The sequence below is a fragment of the Tuber melanosporum genome, assembly GCF_000151645.1.
Source record: "Tuber melanosporum whole genome shotgun sequence assembly, scaffold_16, strain Mel28".
NCBI lineage: Eukaryota > Fungi > Ascomycota > Pezizomycetes > Pezizales > Tuberaceae > Tuber > Tuber melanosporum.
Genome location: NW_003298819.1, coordinates 435,769 through 456,010, shown reverse-complemented (window position 1 = coordinate 456,010; position 20,242 = coordinate 435,769). Strand labels below are relative to the sequence as shown.

The 20,242-nt window shown below is 48.4% G+C and overlaps 2 protein-coding genes; one reads left to right on the top strand and one right to left on the bottom strand.

The window, feature by feature from the left end:
- Nucleotides 1–604: 604 nt before the first annotated feature.
- Nucleotides 605–2,822, bottom strand: GSTUM_00004888001 (uncharacterized protein; the record flags this gene model as incomplete). XM_002836733.2 has 2 exons in its annotated part: nucleotides 2,239–2,822; nucleotides 605–2,165 (listed from the first exon to the last, which is right to left on the bottom strand). The coding sequence occupies exon 2, from the start codon at nucleotides 959–961 to the stop codon at nucleotides 605–607; it is 357 nt and encodes a 118-aa protein (XP_002836779.1). The 5' UTR covers nucleotides 962–2,165; nucleotides 2,239–2,822.
- Nucleotides 2,823–14,530: 11,708 nt separating this feature from the next.
- GSTUM_00004887001 (uncharacterized protein) lies at nucleotides 14,531–19,689 on the top strand. XM_002836732.2 has 10 exons: nucleotides 14,531–15,226; nucleotides 15,407–15,783; nucleotides 15,833–16,705; nucleotides 16,765–17,231; nucleotides 17,289–17,393; nucleotides 17,499–17,506; nucleotides 17,636–18,062; nucleotides 18,125–18,478; nucleotides 18,527–18,623; nucleotides 18,674–19,689. The coding sequence occupies exons 1-10, from the start codon at nucleotides 14,985–14,987 to the stop codon at nucleotides 19,258–19,260; spliced, it is 3,537 nt and encodes a 1,178-aa protein (XP_002836778.1). The 5' UTR covers nucleotides 14,531–14,984; the 3' UTR covers nucleotides 19,261–19,689.
- The last annotated feature ends 553 nt before the right edge of the window (nucleotides 19,690–20,242 follow it).

Below are 20,242 nucleotides of genomic sequence, written 5' to 3'. Positions count from 1 at the left end.
TATACTTTTCTTCTGGGTTGGAGGTTGTCACATTTCTTTCGCGCAGTGCATTTGTCAAATTCCCCAGTCAAAAAAACAGAGATACCATTAAGGAGAAGATCCCCGCGACGCCGTTCAAACCGAGCTCCTTACTTTTGAGCCTAGAGATTGCTCGAGCGGGACTTCGGAAGCTCAGGAGGAATTGATGCCCTCAGACGTATTGAAAATCCACAATTTCTTCCCCTGCGAGGTGTGAGGTTCTCAATCAAGCAAGGCGGAACCGCTAAGACCGTACGGTACTCGGACCTCTATGCAGGAGGCATTGGCCCTCGAGCTATTGAGAATCCTCAACGCCAACTTGCAGAGAGCCTTGGTTATGATGTCACGAGTGAGTCCGCTGCTCCCTCGGTTCCTGGGTCGCGGGCAGTCTGGAAATTCTCGATTCTTAGAATACGTGAATGCTAGTGTCTGGATGTTTTGTGCGGTATAGTATGAATAGATGTTTCTTCACTTGCACTCGAGCAGTCGAGAAAGCTCGTGCATATTTCATTGAGGTGTTACACTATCCTATTATATAGCAACACGATACTTGGCGCACATGTCATACTTAGCACGGGGTTGTGCATTAATCTATAACTGCCAACACGATACGAGTATCGGGAAGAAGCTTCGGTGGGAGAGCTGATATGGTTTCAGAGATACGTATGCATAAAAAGGCCTTGTAGGCTGTAGCAAGTGCCGAAGGTTTTGTATGTCCGAAATCTGGTCGGAAACCCATCGGGGTAGCAATGCTACGATACTCGGTAGTTGTACACATTATATTTGTTCGCCTGATTGTTGTATGGTCTCTCTGCTCCTCTCCTTTGTCTTCACTAACTTTCGATATACCAGAACTGCATATACCAGTGATCGGCTTGACCGATGCGTATGGCCGGGCCTGGTCCAACATAAAATCATGATCCTTCGAGAAGAAGAGGAACATGATTTCCCCCACTATCGAAGAGGGGAAGCCGAGCCTTATTTCCATCCACCCATCTATCGAGGACTTGGAGAAAAAAGGACGATTCTGCGCAATTGGATTATGCAAGGTCTCCGACTGGAAGGGTTTTCTCAAACCTACTGTACTCGTATATTTTCGTTGAACCCCCAGAAATCACATGGCCGTAAATCATACAATAGATCCGTTTGGATATCCCTTTGCAAGGTTAACAGGATCATGGACGCACTTACGATGACGCGTGCCGGTATGAAAGCCATCTCCTCGCTCATTGTTCATTCCACCATACCATGCCCCGAGGACTTCGCACATCCTCCTCCCTTGTATGAAGTCATGGAATTCTGAATGACTGAGAGAGCCTACCATGCAGTCCATAATACGTCATTCCATGGACATACTGGTATTTGCTCTCTCTTCTGCCGCCCGATCAGTCAGTACCGCGTTCATCCAGCAGTTTCTTGCTACCTTAGACCTTCCTAAACGCATCAAACAGCGATATCCCGACCTACCGTGTATACCTATAGCAGGACATACCACCAGCGTCTGTATATGCCTTATTATCCGAAAACGGGCTAACAGGCTACACAGACGCTAGTTTCCCATAATGCAGATACAACTCTTGCATCACGCGAAGGCCATCAGTTACCCCGACACCACCTTTCGCGATGTGTTGATATCGGATGACGGTTTCTTAGGTTGTGCCAATTGTTTTCGGGGTTTAGGGCAGAGTCTGGGGGTTCTAGACACTTGCACGTGGCGTTGCATACGCCCTAGTTTCAAGATGGTAAGAGTACTTGTAGGTAACAAACAGGGATTAGTATCATAATAGGTATTCTTTTGGTATCATACCTTACCCTGACGAGGCCACTTTTGCCTGCCTGCCAAATACCCCTGTTTGCTGTTTGTTGCCTGCCGGATCCTTGTACTGTACATCTTATGATACCTGTACTGACGAAACCCAGCCCTATACTTTCCAGCACAAAGATTGCGCTCTTGTTGTTTGGTTGGTTTAGGCGCTTTATCGAGTGATGGTATCTGCGTGTTTGGAAATTGTGTTGCTCTAGAACTATCAGGGATTGACCACCTCAACTGTGCCTGAAGCCTTTGGGGAATTCGGTAGTTTGTTGCTAATCGTGGATCTGTGGTCTCCGGCCGGGATGGTGAAGGCAGAGGGAATGTAAGAGTTGTTCTTCCGCGGTTGATAGGAGATACTCGTCAGTCTCAATTAGTCATAACCAGGGGTTATACGTGGGTTTTCTCACTTTGTAGTATTTGTGTCTTTCTAGGTCGTAGCCCACCTGTGTGTGGGAGGGGGTGCATTGTGACTAGGTGTGATATTACCAGACTGTAGTTGTTTGTGCTGTACCATTGTGTACCGGTACTTGTATCTGGCGTAAAGTATCTAGATAATGCGACAGGGCTTTTTTTTTTCATCTCACTGGTTGGGTGGCTGTGTAGCAGTGGCCGCATTCTTAGGTACTTGTTGCCGGATACTGGCACGAGCACTGAATGGTGGTGAAGCATGGACCTCGCCGACGGATTCTCCATTCGATTATCCTTGTGCCATATGCGTCCCATACCGGTGTCCTTCCCTTGCATAATTTTGCTGCGTGCTCGAATAGTAGGTTCGAGTCTTCGTGCTTGTCGAGGACTTCCAATCCACAACGTTCCTTTACCGTTCTAAGGTCAGCGCTCAATACGCACCGCACAGCTTCAAAGAACATTCCATTAACGATCATTGACCCCACTTCCGGCCACCAACACTTATAATCGCCACGCCCGGCAGCTGGCTGCGGATACTGCCGCTCCTACTAGCCAGCAATATCCCTCATCACGCGCATCCTAGGCATCAGGGAGAGCTGGTGTCTTAATGTCCGGTCTTGAGTAACATCGTGAGATCGAGAAGCTCCGTGGATGACCCGAGAGCCCTCGTCACGCGGAGAAAACTTAGATATTTGCCTATCAGTCTGCATGTTTGTCGGAACCCCCCCTCCCTGGGATCTCGTGGTCAGTTTTCTTTCTTTCTCTGCTTTGCTTTTCTCCGAAGAGGAAGGCAGTGGATAAAGGAAAGTTGCAACAAAGATACTGTAATCGATTCTCATAACACCCTTGCAAAGACAACCTGCGACCCATTTTGAAGCGTCAGGAGGGGGAAACCTGATCCCTACCTTCCAGCCATGCATAATCCATGAACCTCACCAGCAAGCATAATCCGAAAAGATCTGTCGCCCAATGCCCGAGATCTTAGGGTCGTCTCGGGCCTTCTTAGCTAAGTTAACACCGAGATATGACAATTTCCCAAAGCGGAGTCTGATCAAAAAAGGGTAATCCCACCTCAGCTGCCAAGGCTAGGTGTTGGGGATTCCCCCTTCAGTCGAACCATCCGAATAAGGTTTAGCTTGGTGGTGAACCCTTCGTAAGACATCGAATGTGCGAAGTCGGTCGCGGTATATGCGGTCTTGATTGCAGAAAAGGGGATGGCTTGCTTCCAAGTATTTATACCGTAATAGTAAAAAAAATTTCCTTGAAACGCCCTCAGCGAATCCATCCTTGTCAATCTTCTAAACCACATCTGCATGGCAAAACTTTTTGTGCCCAAGTACACTTGTACTGCACAGCACAATGTGTGATACTTCCTTGTTTCCAAATATTCTAAATCCAACATTTTTTTTTTCTTTCTACCTTGCTTGCTTTCTTAGCCTAAGCTACCGTGATGGGGACGTACTAGTAGAAGGGAAGAAAGGGGTTCCCAGTCCGCAGGAATCATTCTCGGACCTCTTTCATATAAGTGAGGCACGGTGGATAGTGAAATGTCCTTGTACGAGTACTTGTACACTGTACCCGGCGCTGTGCTGCTAGCGAGCACGGATAGTATTGACTTTTGAGGACGAAAGTACGGACTGCTCGGAACTTTTGGGTAAGGAGGACTGAACCGCGCATTAGCTGATACTGAACACATTGGGAGGATTCACCTCATGCTCAATGAGAGCGCGGTTTGGTGGCGGCCCGGGCTCTGAACTGTATAACCCCCTGCATCAATTCAGCCTTCGAGTTCGTTCAGGTTTGATGAATGAGGTGAGGGAAGGCACACATGGTCAGCGCAAAGAGTGTGAAGAGAAGGAGAGAGAGACACTCCGTCATACCGGGTCAATTGCCCTGCTGCACACTACTGTACATCGTCGACCTTCTCCAGCACCAAGGCTCCCCAGTTGCAATGGAAGCGAAAACGAATGGATCTAAGGATCCAAGAATCATTTACACTCGTCCTTAAAAAGAAGAATTAAAAAAAAAAAAAAAAAAAAAAAAAGTCTCCGGGAGGGGGAAAGCACTAATATTCAGAACTCCTTCATAGCACGCTAGCTAGCTACGATACTCACACGAAGCTCCTGGCGCCCCTGGAAGCAGCCAGTGTAACACCTATGCACACAAAAAATAATGCGGTCCAAATCTCACCCCGTAAAATTTCCTTACTGTACGAGTACTCGAGTACCGTACAAGTCAAGTTACGGCTAACTTACAGTACTGTACTACTCAGTGACCCCCACCCCACTCCTTCCGGCCCGCTTAACCAGCCAAACGCGGCGTTCGGGTCGCTCCTTTCTCGCCTAGTAGGGTAAGGACGATGATTATCATACCGGTATCAGATTCTCCCTTCAGCCTAGCCAAGCGACAAACCCAGCGCATAGGGCCCAAGCTCCCGGGGCGCCAGCACTCCTTGTTCATGGAAAGGACAGTTGTGGGGTAGAGAGCATGCCACGCCGTAATATATTTATTAGGCTACCAACCGGAGACACCCGAGGGCCGGTACGAGTACTGTAAAACCCGGTATGACTTGCGGTTTCTGGAAGCCAGTTCGCGTACTTTGGTGATTCCGGCGTAATCCCGCCGAATCCCTCTCCCCATTGGGTGGCATCCTTCGAGCCCTCTCTCATCTCTTAGCCATATGGGAGCGAATTGGTGATCTACAGCTTATCCCCAGCAATTGGAGTCTGGGTAATCTCTTCCATCATGTTCAAGCACGTCCACGATAAACGGTGGTTCGGCCGAGTGAGAATCTGTGAGAATCTTTGAGAATCTGTGAGCGCGAAACCGTTTCTGTGTTCTCGAGTACGGTATGGATACAAAAAAAGATGGCTCATCGAAAAACATGCGCAATGGATTCGCAGCCGCACACTTGGAAATCGTTCTAGGCACCGTGGGGAAGGCGAGTTGCTCGGGTACCAACGAATCAAAACAGCTTTCACCCATAATAATATGCACTGACATCACACAATTCACACAGCCAACTCTCCCCCCGCCGCCAACAAACGCTAAATACCGTGGATCGACGGGAAAAAAAAGAAAAGAAGGAAAGAAAAAAGAAAAAAAGCACGATTAATTAATCACTTGTACAAGTAGATAAATTAAGAAGGCATAAAATGAAATTGATACATGGAAAAGACGCAAAATAAGGTCAAAACGCTCATATCGTAAATTCCGCTGTAGAGGTCGCCCTAACAGCAATTCTTACGATAGCGTTGGATGCGGGATTATGCGTGATGTGGTTGCATAGGGAGCACTGCGCAGGGCCATTTGAGGGAGAAAAAAAAACAGGAATTGTCGATGATGCGCAATGCCTTGTCCTCCTTCGACCGCTGGGTTTCGATTGAAAGAATTGTCCCCGATGGGTCTCATTCAGTTATGTGGGATCTGGTGGAAAAATCTCCTGGAAAAACCATTCACTTCCTGCCTAATGCTATATCTTGGATACGAGTAACTTCTACGCAAAATTAGGCCCAAGCTATGAATTTTTTTTCTTTTTTTCTCGATCAGTGCCCGATGTTTAAGTTACATCTGGGTGTTCACAACATGGGTGATACACTTTCCTTATGCGTTCCCCTCTTATTACTTCCTCGCACCTACAGTATATGCGGATGGGATATTGGTCTTTTGGTCAATCTGATAAGGCTGTATTTACTACAGTAAGCTATGTGTTAGATGCGGACTACGGAGAACAGTGTATGCACCGCAGGAGCTGCCCGGAGGGGGCGGCAGATCCATTATTGAGGTTCGATCTAATTATCCTTTTGCCTACCTGCCATACCGGGTGACCTAGCGCGCGCTTTTTACGTAGGTGCTTCGCCGGATAACAGGCTCGAAGTGCTCTGAGAATTCACTTCAACATCCCTCTCTTTTTTTTTTTTTTTTTTCGTGATCCGGCCTATTCCTATGGGTTACAGGCCTCCGGAATTTGTCAATTGTCAGACTGTTTGGCGCGGGGTTGAATGGACGGCGACTTATAACTTGCTCTCTTGATGAGGAGGAGGAGCAGGCTCCGAAAATTTTTTTTTTGAGGGCTATCATACCCGTAAGAATTCGACATTATTGGATCAATTGGGGGTAAGCAATTGAGAATTGTGGTATGGGTGGGAAGGATGATGAGGGGTTCCCAAAGCGAGGGAGAGAAAAAGGAAAACTTAGTGCTAGGTGGAGGTTGAAACATATTCTATGATATTGAGGGGTCGTAAATTTCCTCGTGCCTTGGCCCAAAAAGGGAGCTCTTCATTTTCACAGCTGATCAGCCTTGCTGAGGGGTGCGCAAACTGGTAAAGAGATCAAGATGAAATCACTCAGTTGTTTTCATCCAATATTCAGAGGAGCTTGGGCTGAAGATGCCCCGCAGCGGCTAATGGAAGTTTAGGCGATTAGTTAAGTTAAAATGCTCAAAGCAAAAAAGGCTGGCTAACTCATGGTGGGTGCGCACAATTGAACGGCGCATCGTAATTGCCTATGTACTCTATGATAGCCCATACCACCTCTAACCTGAGTTGGTTATGTTATCAAATGTAGTTTAACCATCACATTGAAAACTGACGGGTGACGGGGCGGGGGGGGGGGTATATTTGGCAGGCAAAAAACAAAAAAGTGAATTCGTCCAGGGGTAACAAAAAGAGATGGTAACTTGTTATATCATGTTGATCCCTGTTTTCCCCCTCAATTTTCGTGGTGCCCTGTTGCTGCGGACTTTGCGTTGGAGTTGGTCGATGGGAAAAGACATCTAAGTTACCGTACTGTAGATCCTTTGATTCCAACTCCCCCAATCTGAGTCTTTTGCCCCTGGGACCTCTACCGGTATGGTGAATTGGCCTACCGAAGGGGTTCCGGTGGGTACGAATCGGGGGAATGAAAAACCCTTTTTTCAGCTCGAAAATTTTGACCGGCCCGGACACGTACTACGAGTACAAGTAGAGTGTGTGTGACGCTTGGGTGCCGGTATATCGACATTATTCCCCTTACGGGAGACTCCCCCACGCCTACTGAGCTGTTGATGACAACTCTAGAGTTTATCCCCCATTGATCGAGCACAGAGTCATGTTTCCTTCACTTGTGGCAAAAGCCAGAGAAGCTGTGGTGGTGGTGGTGGTGGTGGTTAGCTTGTTGGTTTGTTTTCATTAGCCATGTTCTAGGGAAGTAAGATGGCATTGTAACGTTGGTTGTCTTAAAGAAATTGCTGGCAAGAGCGAACGAAAATGATCTACGGTGGGGGGGTGCCTGTCCAATGCCAATGTGTCCGGACATTTCGTGGACAACTACTCGTAAATTATAGCGCCGACGGAGATATCGAGGCGCACTTTTGCCTTGGTGGACGCTGACTCATCCATTCAGATTGTCTCGCAACCCTACCGGTACTTGTACGAGTACAAGTACCTGTACAATACTCTGGCAACACACACCGGCATCCTATTGGGTGCCGAGTAAGTTAATACCACCAGTACGAGTACTACTCGAGCATCGGTAGTACAGTAGATGGTCTTCATGCGCTTTTTTGGATCGGGATCATTTTCGCTGGTGAACTGTATACCGATACCCTGCCCAGTAACCAGGGTGTCTCCCCGGGCACTTTACTCGAGTAGACTTCCCTGTACTCGTACTGTACTCGAGTATTATGCCTGTGCTTGCGCCGTAAGATTCTGGGTAAAAAAAAAAAAAAAAAAAAACGCAATATCTGTGCGGATCTGCACTCCTCCAGAAAAACCCATTTTCCCGCAGATTTAGGCACCACGAGAAGGATAATACCTTGAAGAATTTAGCGGTGGGCCGTGTTTACCCAAAATTTGCCGGTGCTTGAGTAAACTTGGGCTGGCAGGGACCCACCCCTTCCCCCCCCGTCCCGTGCCAGTTATTTACAGTATAAGTTACCCGAGCAGCACTTTAGGTTACGCAAGAAAGGCGAGCATAACCGTTATATACCGTAGAGCTATGCTGCGCGCAACTGGTCAACCTTGAGTGTGCAACGCTGTGTCATTCTCCAATGATTCGAGTAAAGAGAGTCTGATTCGATACTCGAGTAGATAGATGCCTTGAGTTGCGTGTGTGTGTGTGTTTCTACCCTGTAGATTGCTAAATTGGTCTACCGGTAAATAAACAAACAAATAGCACCCACGCGCCACCCCCCTCGTGGAGCATTTGGCACGATGGTGTGAAAAGTGCGAAATTTTGGGGCGTGTTCCACCCGTCATACAAGTGAGGTGCGCACCTCCTACTGTGGACTAGCTTTTCTGCCTACCTTCTTAATAGGGGGGCTGTGTTCAAGAACATTACGAGAGCGGCTCTGCGGATAAGCAATGCATGCACGTTGGCACTCGCACGAGCGCTTGGCATACTAGCTTGGGGGCCAGCCCCCTCCCCCAGACGTTGCAGGGGATATTATTAGTGAGATGGTTACAAGTGGATCTCTGAACTCATTACTCGAGTACGGTATTGTTACTGATCTACCTTACATGGTTGGGTTTTGCTGATAATGGACCGGCTGGTAACTTGTAATTTGTTGATACCGGGAATGTAGTGTGGCCTTAACTTGTAACTGGAGGCACCGATGTTGACTTGCGGTGCGTATCTGGAAAATTGGATACAAAGATCTATATCATCTCCCCAACCACCCCCCCCCCATCCACTGTAAAGGCATGTTCTGTGAAGGCCGAGCGAACCATAACCAGATACACCGGTAAAACAGTTCTCATGACTTGCCCAATGCGGCGTTTATTGGAGCAGAAAAAAACCCTCTCAACGCCCGGCCGCCTGGGGGAAAAACGACACGGGGCGGAAAACGAGATTATATCGTAGACATAAGAGTTCCATCATGCCAAAGGCCGAATGGATAGATGTAAACCCCGCACAGGATTTTCCTGTGCGCATTTCCATCCGTCCGTCCCGTCCTGATGATCCCATCAAGCCATCCTACTAGTACTCGAGTACTCGAGTATCCGGCGATCCGTAAGGCCGTGGAAATATCGGTAGGTCCGACAAGTAGAAAGAAGAGAAGGATTGGCAGGATTGAGCGAAAGTGCTGTTATTAATAGTTTGTTTTTGTTTTTGAGAGGTTTCTCTCCCCCTTCTATTTGCTTTTGTTTTTGCCCGGTTCTGGTGACCGTCGGGGTTGTCCATAGTCCATGTTGTACGAGCACACTTGCGCTGGCACAGTGCCTGAGCGCTGGACTTCGCACTGAGAGGTGGTACACGTGTAGTTTATGTTGGTTCTACTTGTACCCCTGGCCCGTGGCACTATCGCATTACTCGAGTACCCTACCGATACTATGCTCGGGCTGCGGAGGAGGAGGGGGTGGGCTACTTGAGCAGGAGTATCATGCATCGGGATTTGCGATTTCTACCCCTCTAATACCGCCTTCGCCTATCTCCAATCTACCATCTAGGCCTTCAAGTAAGATCGACCGGGATTGGCAGCGAAGCGAGAGGTGGAGTGGAGACTCTCATGTCCGGGGTCGAGTGAAGATGTCGCGGGGAAGATAAGCACCAAAATTCGTGCGATAAAGAGATTTGAGGCTGTAATTTAGGGCACTTGAGCACTGCGACAATCTTTCCTCCTTGCGAATTAGGAGTATGAAATCCCTGTTTGTGCATATGATCAAATACATAAAAAAAGTACCGGTATATGATTGGTTAAATATCATACTTGTACTTGTATAACTGAGCAAGGAAAAACAGCAATCGCCCCACACATAATTTCACGATGTTGGCATAAGCCATAGGCGGGCCAAGCCTAAGCCAAGAGTCGGCTAGGCTTCGTGAGAACAAAGAGGCCTGCTTAACCCCCTTCGTGATAAATGCCTTGCTCCGAAAATGATACGTAAAAAACAAAAAACCAATAAGAAGGCACGCTGGTGCTTTACCTTGATATTGTTCGCCCAGTGCGGGGCTAGTGCGGGGTAAAATCGCACGCAGAGTCGAGCTCTGTCGTGTGGTTGCCGGTGGTTTAATGCTTTCCGTGATTTTGGTTAGACCAGAGCTTCCAAAGAACATGGACATGTCATAAATGGCCGTGTCCTTGGTGTCATGCTATGCTCGAGGGCTAGAATTATTGCCGAGCACTCGAAGAATCGATCCTCGCTCTAGGACATTGGAGTTGCCTTTGCTGGTAAGGTGTGGTCAGTTTTCGCAGTCTTTTCACCCCCCCCCCGCATCCAGGAGCGGAATTTTGGACGTCTTAGCACGAGGTTCAATCGTTCGAGTTCTTACGGCACTGAAAACTTATATATAATACCGCATGTGATATATGGTGTCTTGGAACGCAAACTAGCAATAGCGGGCCTGGGGGGGGATTGTGCTACACGAGTACTCAAGTGCAAGTGTCTCTCGATTAATAGTGTATTCAAGTACTGTACTAGCAATTGGGAACGGGAACATGGCCTATTCAAAGGCATCCTTCGCCGTACGTTCCGAGATGATCCTCTGTGCAACCCCAATCAGGCACCAGAACCCGAAAAATCCGCGTCTTAAAGGGTTTTTGACAGGTAAATCATGCGCTGGGCAGGACTATCATATTCGTATATCATAAAAAATGTGCGAAGGAGACAGATGTTCTAGGTGACGGGTCACGGTTCCGGCATTCTGCCGCACTGCTGTAGCCGCAATTGATGCCGGCACTTGCCTGCCGACACCGAGATAGGTACTCGAGTACCGACACAAGTACGGTAGTGTCCGTCGAGCCGTGTCTGTTGAGAGATACCGGTACGGCAATGCATGCCTGTTTCAAGTCTTCCAGTGCAGAGGGAACAAAAGAAGTGATACGGCCGTGAACCTCTGTGGAACCATGCTGGGAGGAGAGGTGGTTCATACGGTACTTATTGGGCGTTAAGGATCCCATCTGGTGCTAGAATAGGTGGAGCCTATCAAAGCACACCACCCTGCAGGGATACTTGAAAAAATTAGTAAGCTAATTCCCTCTTCCTGCTCGCGGATTAGCAGTACTCGAGTAGGTACTCGAGTACCGATAGTTGCGCCTACCGGTAGGTTGTTGCCGCGATAAATTTGTTCTTTCTCCTTTTACCTTGAAGGGGGCTTTTGTTGCTTGACTCGGTGTGCTTCGAGTAGTCAGTATTACCGTTATTGCTTTAACCAGGCGACTTGGATGTGATTCAGCCCAAGCATAGCATGTGATAAGACTTCAGGCCTGTTTGATATTTCGCTCAGGCAACAGTACTGTGCCCAACATTCGCCTGAAGCCAGCTGACGATACCTAGATTTTGGTCCATCGGGCCCGAAGTCTGATTTTTTCGGCCACGGTTTAACTATGATTGTCCGCTTACTTGTCCCTACTGTGTCTGCCTGGTAGGACTCCACGCTTGGGACTCCCGATTTTCGTTGGTGGTCCTAACGACTGAATTCACGACTTGGAGTCGTTGGTCACTACAAGAGATATATTTATGTCGGAGGTGTGGTTAGAATAAGGTTTATACGCTAGTCCTGCGCTGGTTCCATGCATTTGTTGGTTTTTTTGGTGAGCCATGATACCATATTGTTGAGTCACGTATTGACTTACACTGTAGTGACCGGGTCGATTCCTTGTGTAGGACTCTGGGTGCGAAACCAATTTATTGGGTCGATACGACGACTATCACCGAATCGTTTTAGGCCGCATTTATCTCAAGATACCCACCATACTCATTCAATTCAATCGTGACTAACCTATTGATTCAAATGTAGCTTCCGCGGACGCTGGAGCCCCTGCGTTTAGTCTGATATGCGCATCTGAGTCGATAAGAGTATTCTAGACTCTTTGGGGGGGGGGGTTACAGCGCTTTTAGACTCCCCACCTCTCTTGGGGCTAGTATCTGGATTTCAGGCATTCGAACCCTACTTTTTTTTTTGGGGGGGGGAGGGAGAAACCATCGTGTTTTATCATTTCCGAATACTGATGTCAGTACGCCATACGGTCTAGATGGCCCGCAAGGGCTGGGGAAGACGGGGCTGGGTTCCTGATTAGGCGACCGTATTTACAGAGTCCACCATTTTGATATATACTCGAGTAGAGGCAACTGTTGCGAATGGCCTTTCTTAGGGACATTCGGGTCTAGGGACACATCGGACGCGGGGCAGCATGCCTTGCGGTAAATGGAGGACTCGATATATCATACCACCACCTCTTGTCCCCGAGCCGGATTTTAGGCCTCCGCGGCGAAGAGACCAGCTAAAATCGGCAGGTCAAGCCTTGAAAGCCTTACGCTGGTTTTGATCGCCGCTAGGCAATATAATGATCCTTAATAGTGATTTGCGTTCTCAATAAATTACGCATCTCCGTGCTATCTTCAGTAGTGGGGGGTGGGATATGAAATTTCCCTCTCATGAGCACGACTCCCCGAAAATCCGTGTTCTATCTAAGGCTGTGGCAAGCCCCAGTGAATGTTTCCTCGGGCCTATTGAGAGAAGGGCAAGCCTGTGAATAAGGGGTATTGTTCAAGCCAATAGAGTTTACGCCCGAAGGAGAGCTGGCACCAGTCTTGAACCTGCCTAGCTAAGATGGGTCCTATATCCGAGGAAAGTATTCCGTCGACAGTTCAAGCAGACCCAGAGGGTTTAGACACTGCCTAAGATTTGTGCCTAAATTTGTGTCTAAATCTTATGATAATACCGATGGCAACGCCTCCAATAATTCACGGTCACGTGCCGTGTCTCATGCAATTCAAAGTTCCAACTGATGTAACTGTATTAGAGGTTGCATGTAGGTATCCATGTATAATCTTTCCAGGTTTGAGTTCGGGTCCAAATTTTTGGGATGATGGAAGGGGCAAAGGGGGGGGAGGATGTGTGTTACCCGTCTCTTGATACAAACCATAGCGTCTCTAATGCATCGACGCCGGAGAAAGGACAGAACCGACCTCTGAAACGCAGAACGTTACTCGGGACGAACCGAAGGCGGCGATGTCAACAGTACTGTACTCGTACATTTCATTCCGCACGATATCCAGCTTTCGTCGGAATACAGGTGCTTAGTTCATGAGCTTGTAGATGGCAATTGTGCACAGTTCGGTATTTGTATTTTGTAGTCCCGGCCCACAACACCACAGCTTGAACCATGTTTGATGTTGGTACTCTCCACCATCAGGAAAGCACTGGATGGTGTCACGTATTCGACGTAGGGGGTGTTTGCACGGCAATGGCAAGGCTTTGAGCCTGCCTGCCGCTGGGGCAGTGGAGGTGCGAGTAATGTCCCGCACGATTGCTGCTGTTACCAGACTTTCGAATACGGTAATCTTCCACCAATTCCACTCTCGATAATTATTTCGCTTGCCACATATGGCTAACTTGGTTTCGCTGCAATACGGCAGCATCTACCCTTAGTATAACCCGACACCAATACTGGTGGTTCTCTCTGGAACGAGATTCTATTTTTTTTGCTTGCTTGTTTTTTTGCTGGAAAGAGTAACTCATGGTTTGATATCAGCCTTGACATGCACCCCACCCATCACACAACTTGGTGGGATAAGCCAATGTCCTGCTCTCCTTTAATGAGGGTATCATCATACCCCATCACAAAGCTATATTGCAAGGCTCGAGTGCTGCATAGAAGAGTCGGATATCATACCAAATGATAGCACGAATACGGTATCATGCTATGGTTGAACCTTGCTATTGACCAAAAGTCCCTAAACAGGTACACCGCGGAAACCTAGCTATGGTACCGCAAAGATATGATAGTGAATTGACAGTGGGGCAAATGCCCAAACCGGAGGCGCTAGGCCGCTTCTCCCACCGAATGACTGAGGTCTCGGGCGACCCCCTGCGACACACACACACACGGGAAGAGATTGTGGGTTAGGGCGGAAATGATGTTGAAAGGGTCTTGAGAAGAGTTAGGTAGGAAATTTGGGAAGAACAAAATTAAAAAAACTTTGAAAGAAACACAATTCTATCATTTTTATACGACCCACAGTATCGATCGATGTACGAGTACTGTACTTGTATTATGTTTGGTTGCTGTCATGGCAGGCTCTAGACTACTATGCAGTGGGGCACGCACTGTTTGTGCAGTAAGTTTGTGCTCGGCTACCATATTATTGTTGGATGACCACGACTGTGTGGGGGGGGGGTTGCCCCAACTGTACGAGTATCATACTCGTACTGCTTGTATATTACCATAAGCGAGAATGCTTGGATGCTTGGGGTTTCGCCACTAGCGTATTTCCTGGCACATAAGAGGAGGGTTACCGGTACTCGAGTACTTCGCACTCACCTTCGCACCCCCCCTTCATACTTGGACTGCGCACAATGGTACGAGGAGTGAATTTCACCGCCAAAAGAGGGCAGCTTCCTCCCCCCAAGTCTGCACACAACACGACGACGCCTTGGCTTCCCAGTACACCAGAAATCAAGGCAGCAAAACCTCGCTGATTGGATCTTTGAGAACATACTTCCCGGAGCCTCAAGGGACGATTCATTATATTTTCACAGCTCTCCCCGTAGACCGGAATATCGCTGCCATCCTCCTTCGCACTGCACCGGTACTCAAGATTGGGTCGTATTCTATTACGGCTTAACTCGGGACTCATCCAACACCTGTTATCTATCCTACACCCCTCAACACCACTATTTCTTCCAGCTGTGAAAGTTCCATCCTTGGTCCGTCCGCACCCCTCTGTCAACATCACGAACTTTTACGCCTCTTTCTCCACTTCTAATATTCCAAATATTGTTTAAAGAAAGTTTTTATTTTTAGTAAAATCCTTCGTTCGGTATGGGGGGCGCCGGTCATGGGAACACTGGCCATCAGGCCATCGATATTGAATCTAGGTTTATCGAAAGCATGCGGAGGCAGAGTAAAGACTCGTACGAGTGCAACTTCTGTCCTGTCGTGGCTAATGTGGAGCGGGGTCTGTGGAATCACATAACAACCCATCACCCGGAGGAGTGTCCTCAGGATGAGCTTGAACTCCAGCGTTTTCGGACACATATGAAAGAAATATGCCAAAGAAAAGGGTGCGTACAATGCAGTTCCTTCTCTGAGAGGGGTCGCGCGAGCGGGTTCGCATCGACAAGCAGATCCAGCCAATCTGATTGGTTTGGGGTTTCTTCCCTACCCCCCCTCCCCCAATGCCCTTTTTTTTTGTCGTCCCCTATTGCTATATTTACACTGTAGATATACTAATTCATATTTAGAGCGGATGTGCCATCACGTCCTGAAAATATACAAACACATAATTCAAATACGTTCATCCGATGGAGTTCTAAAGATGCTGCTTCTTCGAAAGACCCCGGTGGACAAAGAATGGGTCGTAAAATGGAGCCTGGAGATCAAACTAGCTCGTCGGCATATCCTGGGGGTAACGTTGATGATATTGCGAATGGGACTTCGCATATAACCTTGGGACACCAAGATATTCAAATGCTCGATGCTTCTTCCCAGGCTCGGATGGTAAATAGAAAGAGGAACGGCCCCGATTCGGCTCCGGATGGCGGCCCACCAACACCTACCCATACTACACCCCGTGAAAGCCAACCAAAGCGCACAAGGGCCGGGGGTAGGGGAACTTTAGGTAGGTCCAGAATTTCCTAATTATTTGCTTTACGCTGACGTTTCGTTAGGGAGGGCCTCACAAAAATTACCGAGGATGCCTCTAGATCCTGATTTTGATCGATCACGATTCAAGACGGAGCAGTATGGAGATAACGAGGGGGGAGTGGCTACTAGAGCAACCGCATCCCGCCGTCTTTTCGACCCGGAGAAGGATAATCCTGGTGTCTTTAAGGGTGAAGAGGACTCTAAGCGACTTGAAGAGACAAATCCGCCTCCACGGCCTCTTCCTCGACCAAGAGGGGGCGCCCGGAGGAAGGGACCACCCCTCTATCCCTCGTCCCAACCAAGGAAGATAGCCGTGCCCACATCTCAAGCATTTCCTCTTAACCGCGAAGGCGGGCAGATTATGATCTTGGAGAACTTTGCACAACAACAATCCCAGCAGTTGACCCAACCACCACAAGGACGTCAGATGCGACCACCACCATTCCACGGGGGCTCAACGCCCGAAGATAATGAAACACGGATGGTCAGACAGCCAGAGACTCGACCAATCAGCCCGGAGCAGCTCATTGCCGAAGTAAAGGGGATATATGCCGGTTTAGTCATGGTTGAGGCAAAATGTGCTGAGGTGGATGCTAAGCAAGCTGCCGCAACTTTTGATGATGGCCAAACACAGCCTCGCCTGAATGATGAACAGTGGCAAGCATTGATTGCTTTACATCGCACCCTGCTGCATGAGCACCACGATTTCTTTTTGGCCTCGCAACACCCGAGCGCTAGCCCCCCCTTACGGCGATTGGCTGACAAGTATGCAATGCCGGCTCGGATGTGGAGGCATGGGATATACAGCTTTCTGGAATTGCTCCGACATAGATTACCATACTCATTGGAGCACATGTTGACCTTTATCTATCTTGCGTATAGCATGATGGCGTTATGTAAGTTCGGAGCCACGGTTTCTGCCCCACAGTTTATCTCAGTGGTATTGACTTTGTAGTGTACGAGACTGTCCCCGCTTTTGAGAATACATGGGTAGAGTGTCTCGGCGATCTCGGTCGTTATCGGATGGCTATTGAAGACGGTGATGTCCGGGATCGTGACGTTTGGGCTGGTGTTGCCCGATTCTGGTACTCGAAGGCCACGGATAAGACTCCATACGTTGGTCGTTTGTTTCATCATTTGGCTATCCTTGCCAGACCCAACGTTCTTCAGCAATTATTCTACTATTGCAAAAGCTTGGCCGTGGCGCAACCCTTCTACCCGGCTAGAGAAAGTATTTTAACTTTATTTGACCCGATATTCTCGCCCGAACACATTATCAAGAACCATCATGTCGATGCCGGGTTCATTAAACTTCATGGTATCAATTTCACCCATATCGATCTCGAAAAGTTTGATGATGCTCTATTCGATTACCTAGATAACTTGGACAAAAATATTGGCAAAATAGAGTCTGATTGGAAGGTAAGTTTCCTTCTAATACCGCAATATGAAGTGATTCGCTTAATTTTTTTCTGAAAGGTGTCGGGCGCTTATATCGCGATTTGCAATATAACTGGTCTTTCTCAATACGGCGCGAAAGAGAGTCTCCTACGTTTGGCCTTGCGCGAAGGAAAAAACCGACAGGTCCCGGAGGAGGATATGGAGGATGCGCCTCCGACAGCGGCTGACGAAAACACTGCAGAATTCGACGCACTTCTTCCGCCTCTACCCACTGGGGCCAGCTCTGAGCATGTGACGTCTATGCTTCAACCGGCTTCCAAACTGGAAGAAGACATCCGCTACCCACGCAGGGCGAATTCGAAGTCGTGTTCGCAAGCCACCGAAACCGGCGCAAAATCTCGGAATGGTACCGCCGAATCTTTGAGCTTCTCCAAGCGACTGGCATACGAGATCTTAGGTGTTGCCCTCCAACGAGTCGGCGATTCAAACGTGTTACCTCACGTCCACATATGGCTCGTATTTCTTGCTTATGTAGTCAAATCAGAGGCCGCAATCAGGTTATTGGAAAACGAGTTCCCGTGGGAACACTTGGTTTTTATGTTAAACAGTCTTGTTGGGCAATCCGATCAGGATAGGTTTGGGTGCAAGGAATTTCCGGTTCCGGAGAAAGGTCGTGGGAGGCCACTCCCAGAAGATTACATCTTGCGGGGCCTTGAATGGGCGCGGAAATACTTCCCGAATCGTTGGTTCGAAGATGCCCAAGTGGATGAAGAGGAACGTTCAGTGGAGGTGCCGTCTATGGAAAATGTCCGTATTGAGCGTATTTTGTGGCTTGCCACTCAAGTTGCCGCTGTAGGATACCCTTCCAGATCCTTTTCTTATTTTTATGGTTTACTGACCTGGCGCTTTTGAAGAATGGCGAATGCCTGGTCTACGTTGACAAGAAATTTCGGGTTCACCCGGCTTTGGTGACGAGAATCGAAGAGCACCAAAAGCTTGAGGCGACAATTACTCACGAGCAGGAATTGGGCGGGTCAAGAATGACACCAACCTCAGAGGATTCCGATGTAGACATGACCAGCGGGGAAAACGAGTCAGAGGATGACGATTATGTGCTGGTGGGCCAGTCTGAGGAAGTAAGACGTCTCAAACAGCAGCGGCGTGAGCTCGAGTCGCAATTAAAGTCCAGTGGCAAGGCTGCTGATCCAGCGGAGGAGCCTAGACAAGCAGTCGCAAAGGGGCCGGAATCACTGAAAGAGAACTTTTCGGTATGTTTTGCGCTGTATAGTTGAACAACAAACTCATAATTTGTCTAGGTCTTGGTTGTTGATACCAATCTTCTACTCAGCCAGCCTGAGGTCTTCAAACTCATGGTGTCGACATTCAATTGGTCTATTGTGATACCCAATACTGGTATGTCAATTGCTTGTATTGGTTATGTGGCCCACTAACCAATTGAGTAGTGATCACAGAGCTCCTTGGCTTGACGAACAGCACGGGCCCCGTTGGCGATGCCGCAAAGGCAGCCATGATTGCAATCAACGAGGCCCTCACTGATGAGAGAGATGTGAAAGTTGTCACCGCGAAGGGAAGCAATGTGACCAAGTCTGGCTTCTACAAGGAGCAACTTGACAAACCTGGAGACGATGAGCAGCGCAAAATTGATGACGTTATCATAGAGACTACGAAACTGCAGGGAGAGGCACGGAGGCAAGCAATCCCTGGGGATTACGGCGACTATGAGGCGGCTGTTTTAATTACCGAGGATCGTAATATGCGGGTTAAGGCCAACGCCCGAGGCGTCACCGCTATTTCGGCATCTGCCTTAAAAAAGGTCCTGTCCCCTCCGGCAGGTTCGGCCCGGCCGGAGCGCAGGTCACTTGGTGCTCCGGCAGTGGCTCCGGACTGGCCTGAAGATGAAGTGGCGTTTGTGGAACCTGGCGGGGACTTTGATCCCGTTTTGAACGTGCATCCTATAGGCACCGTAAGGAAAAAGAGGCAATTAAAACGAGGCAAGGCACAGGGCGCGGATGCGCCTAAAGTCACTTGAGGGTCTTTTCAGTGATTGGAATCCTCCCCCTCTCCCCCAAAAGAACATCATGATCTCCGCCCAATAATCGAGGCTCTTCGCTCCTGATGTCGGCTACTACATGGCTTGTTGATTCGATTGCTCTGGTTCGGTTTATGGGGGGATTGAACATTACTTGCGAGATCACGAAAGAGCTGATAATTTTACGGTTGTGATAGCGGTGTAGCTACTACTGCAAGTTTGATGGTTCGTTCGTTGGAGGGCATTGGTGAGTTAGTCTTCTCCGGCTTTATTATGGTGCGGAAACACCACCACATTCATTTTCCTTCATGGTTTCTTTCTACACTCTTTTTCATTTTTTCACTTTGTCTTGTAGGGCTGTACGGGGCTTAGAACGGACGCTGTAGATGTATTTTTAGCCTTTAAAAAATAATTTCATGCTCTCCTTTAGCCCCGTTCGACATCTTGGCCTATGGGCGGGGGTGACCTTAGTCCGGTGGCTCTCCAAGCATCATCATACGGATTAATACCGGCGAGTACCGCTTCTCGCGAGTCCTGCCAGCTGGATCTCTAACGGACTTAGGTGAGCCAACGTAGTAATAGCGACATAATGCCATAATTGCTTCGATAAAGTGGCAAGGGTGGGTGCATTTTAGGCCGCAGGGTTGGGCATATGTGGTCTGAAGAGTATGGTATATGATTTCTTTTACTGGTGGAACAGTACTCGTGAGTTGGTGATACAATTCCTTCTAACTCAGGTCATATAACCTGCGTCTAGTGACTGCCTTCGGGTCTGACGTTTGTGAACACGGCTGCTATTGCATACTACCGAAACATTGAGGCTCGCCCATTTTTTTGCCCATATCCAATAGTGGCTGTGTTCACGACGTCAGAATATTACGAGTAGCCAAACGGTGAGACCCACTGCACTAACCTGCTCTTTGGCCGTTGGGTACCAGGATATTCCTGCGACCCGCCAGTTTTAGCTGTGTTTGTCACCACA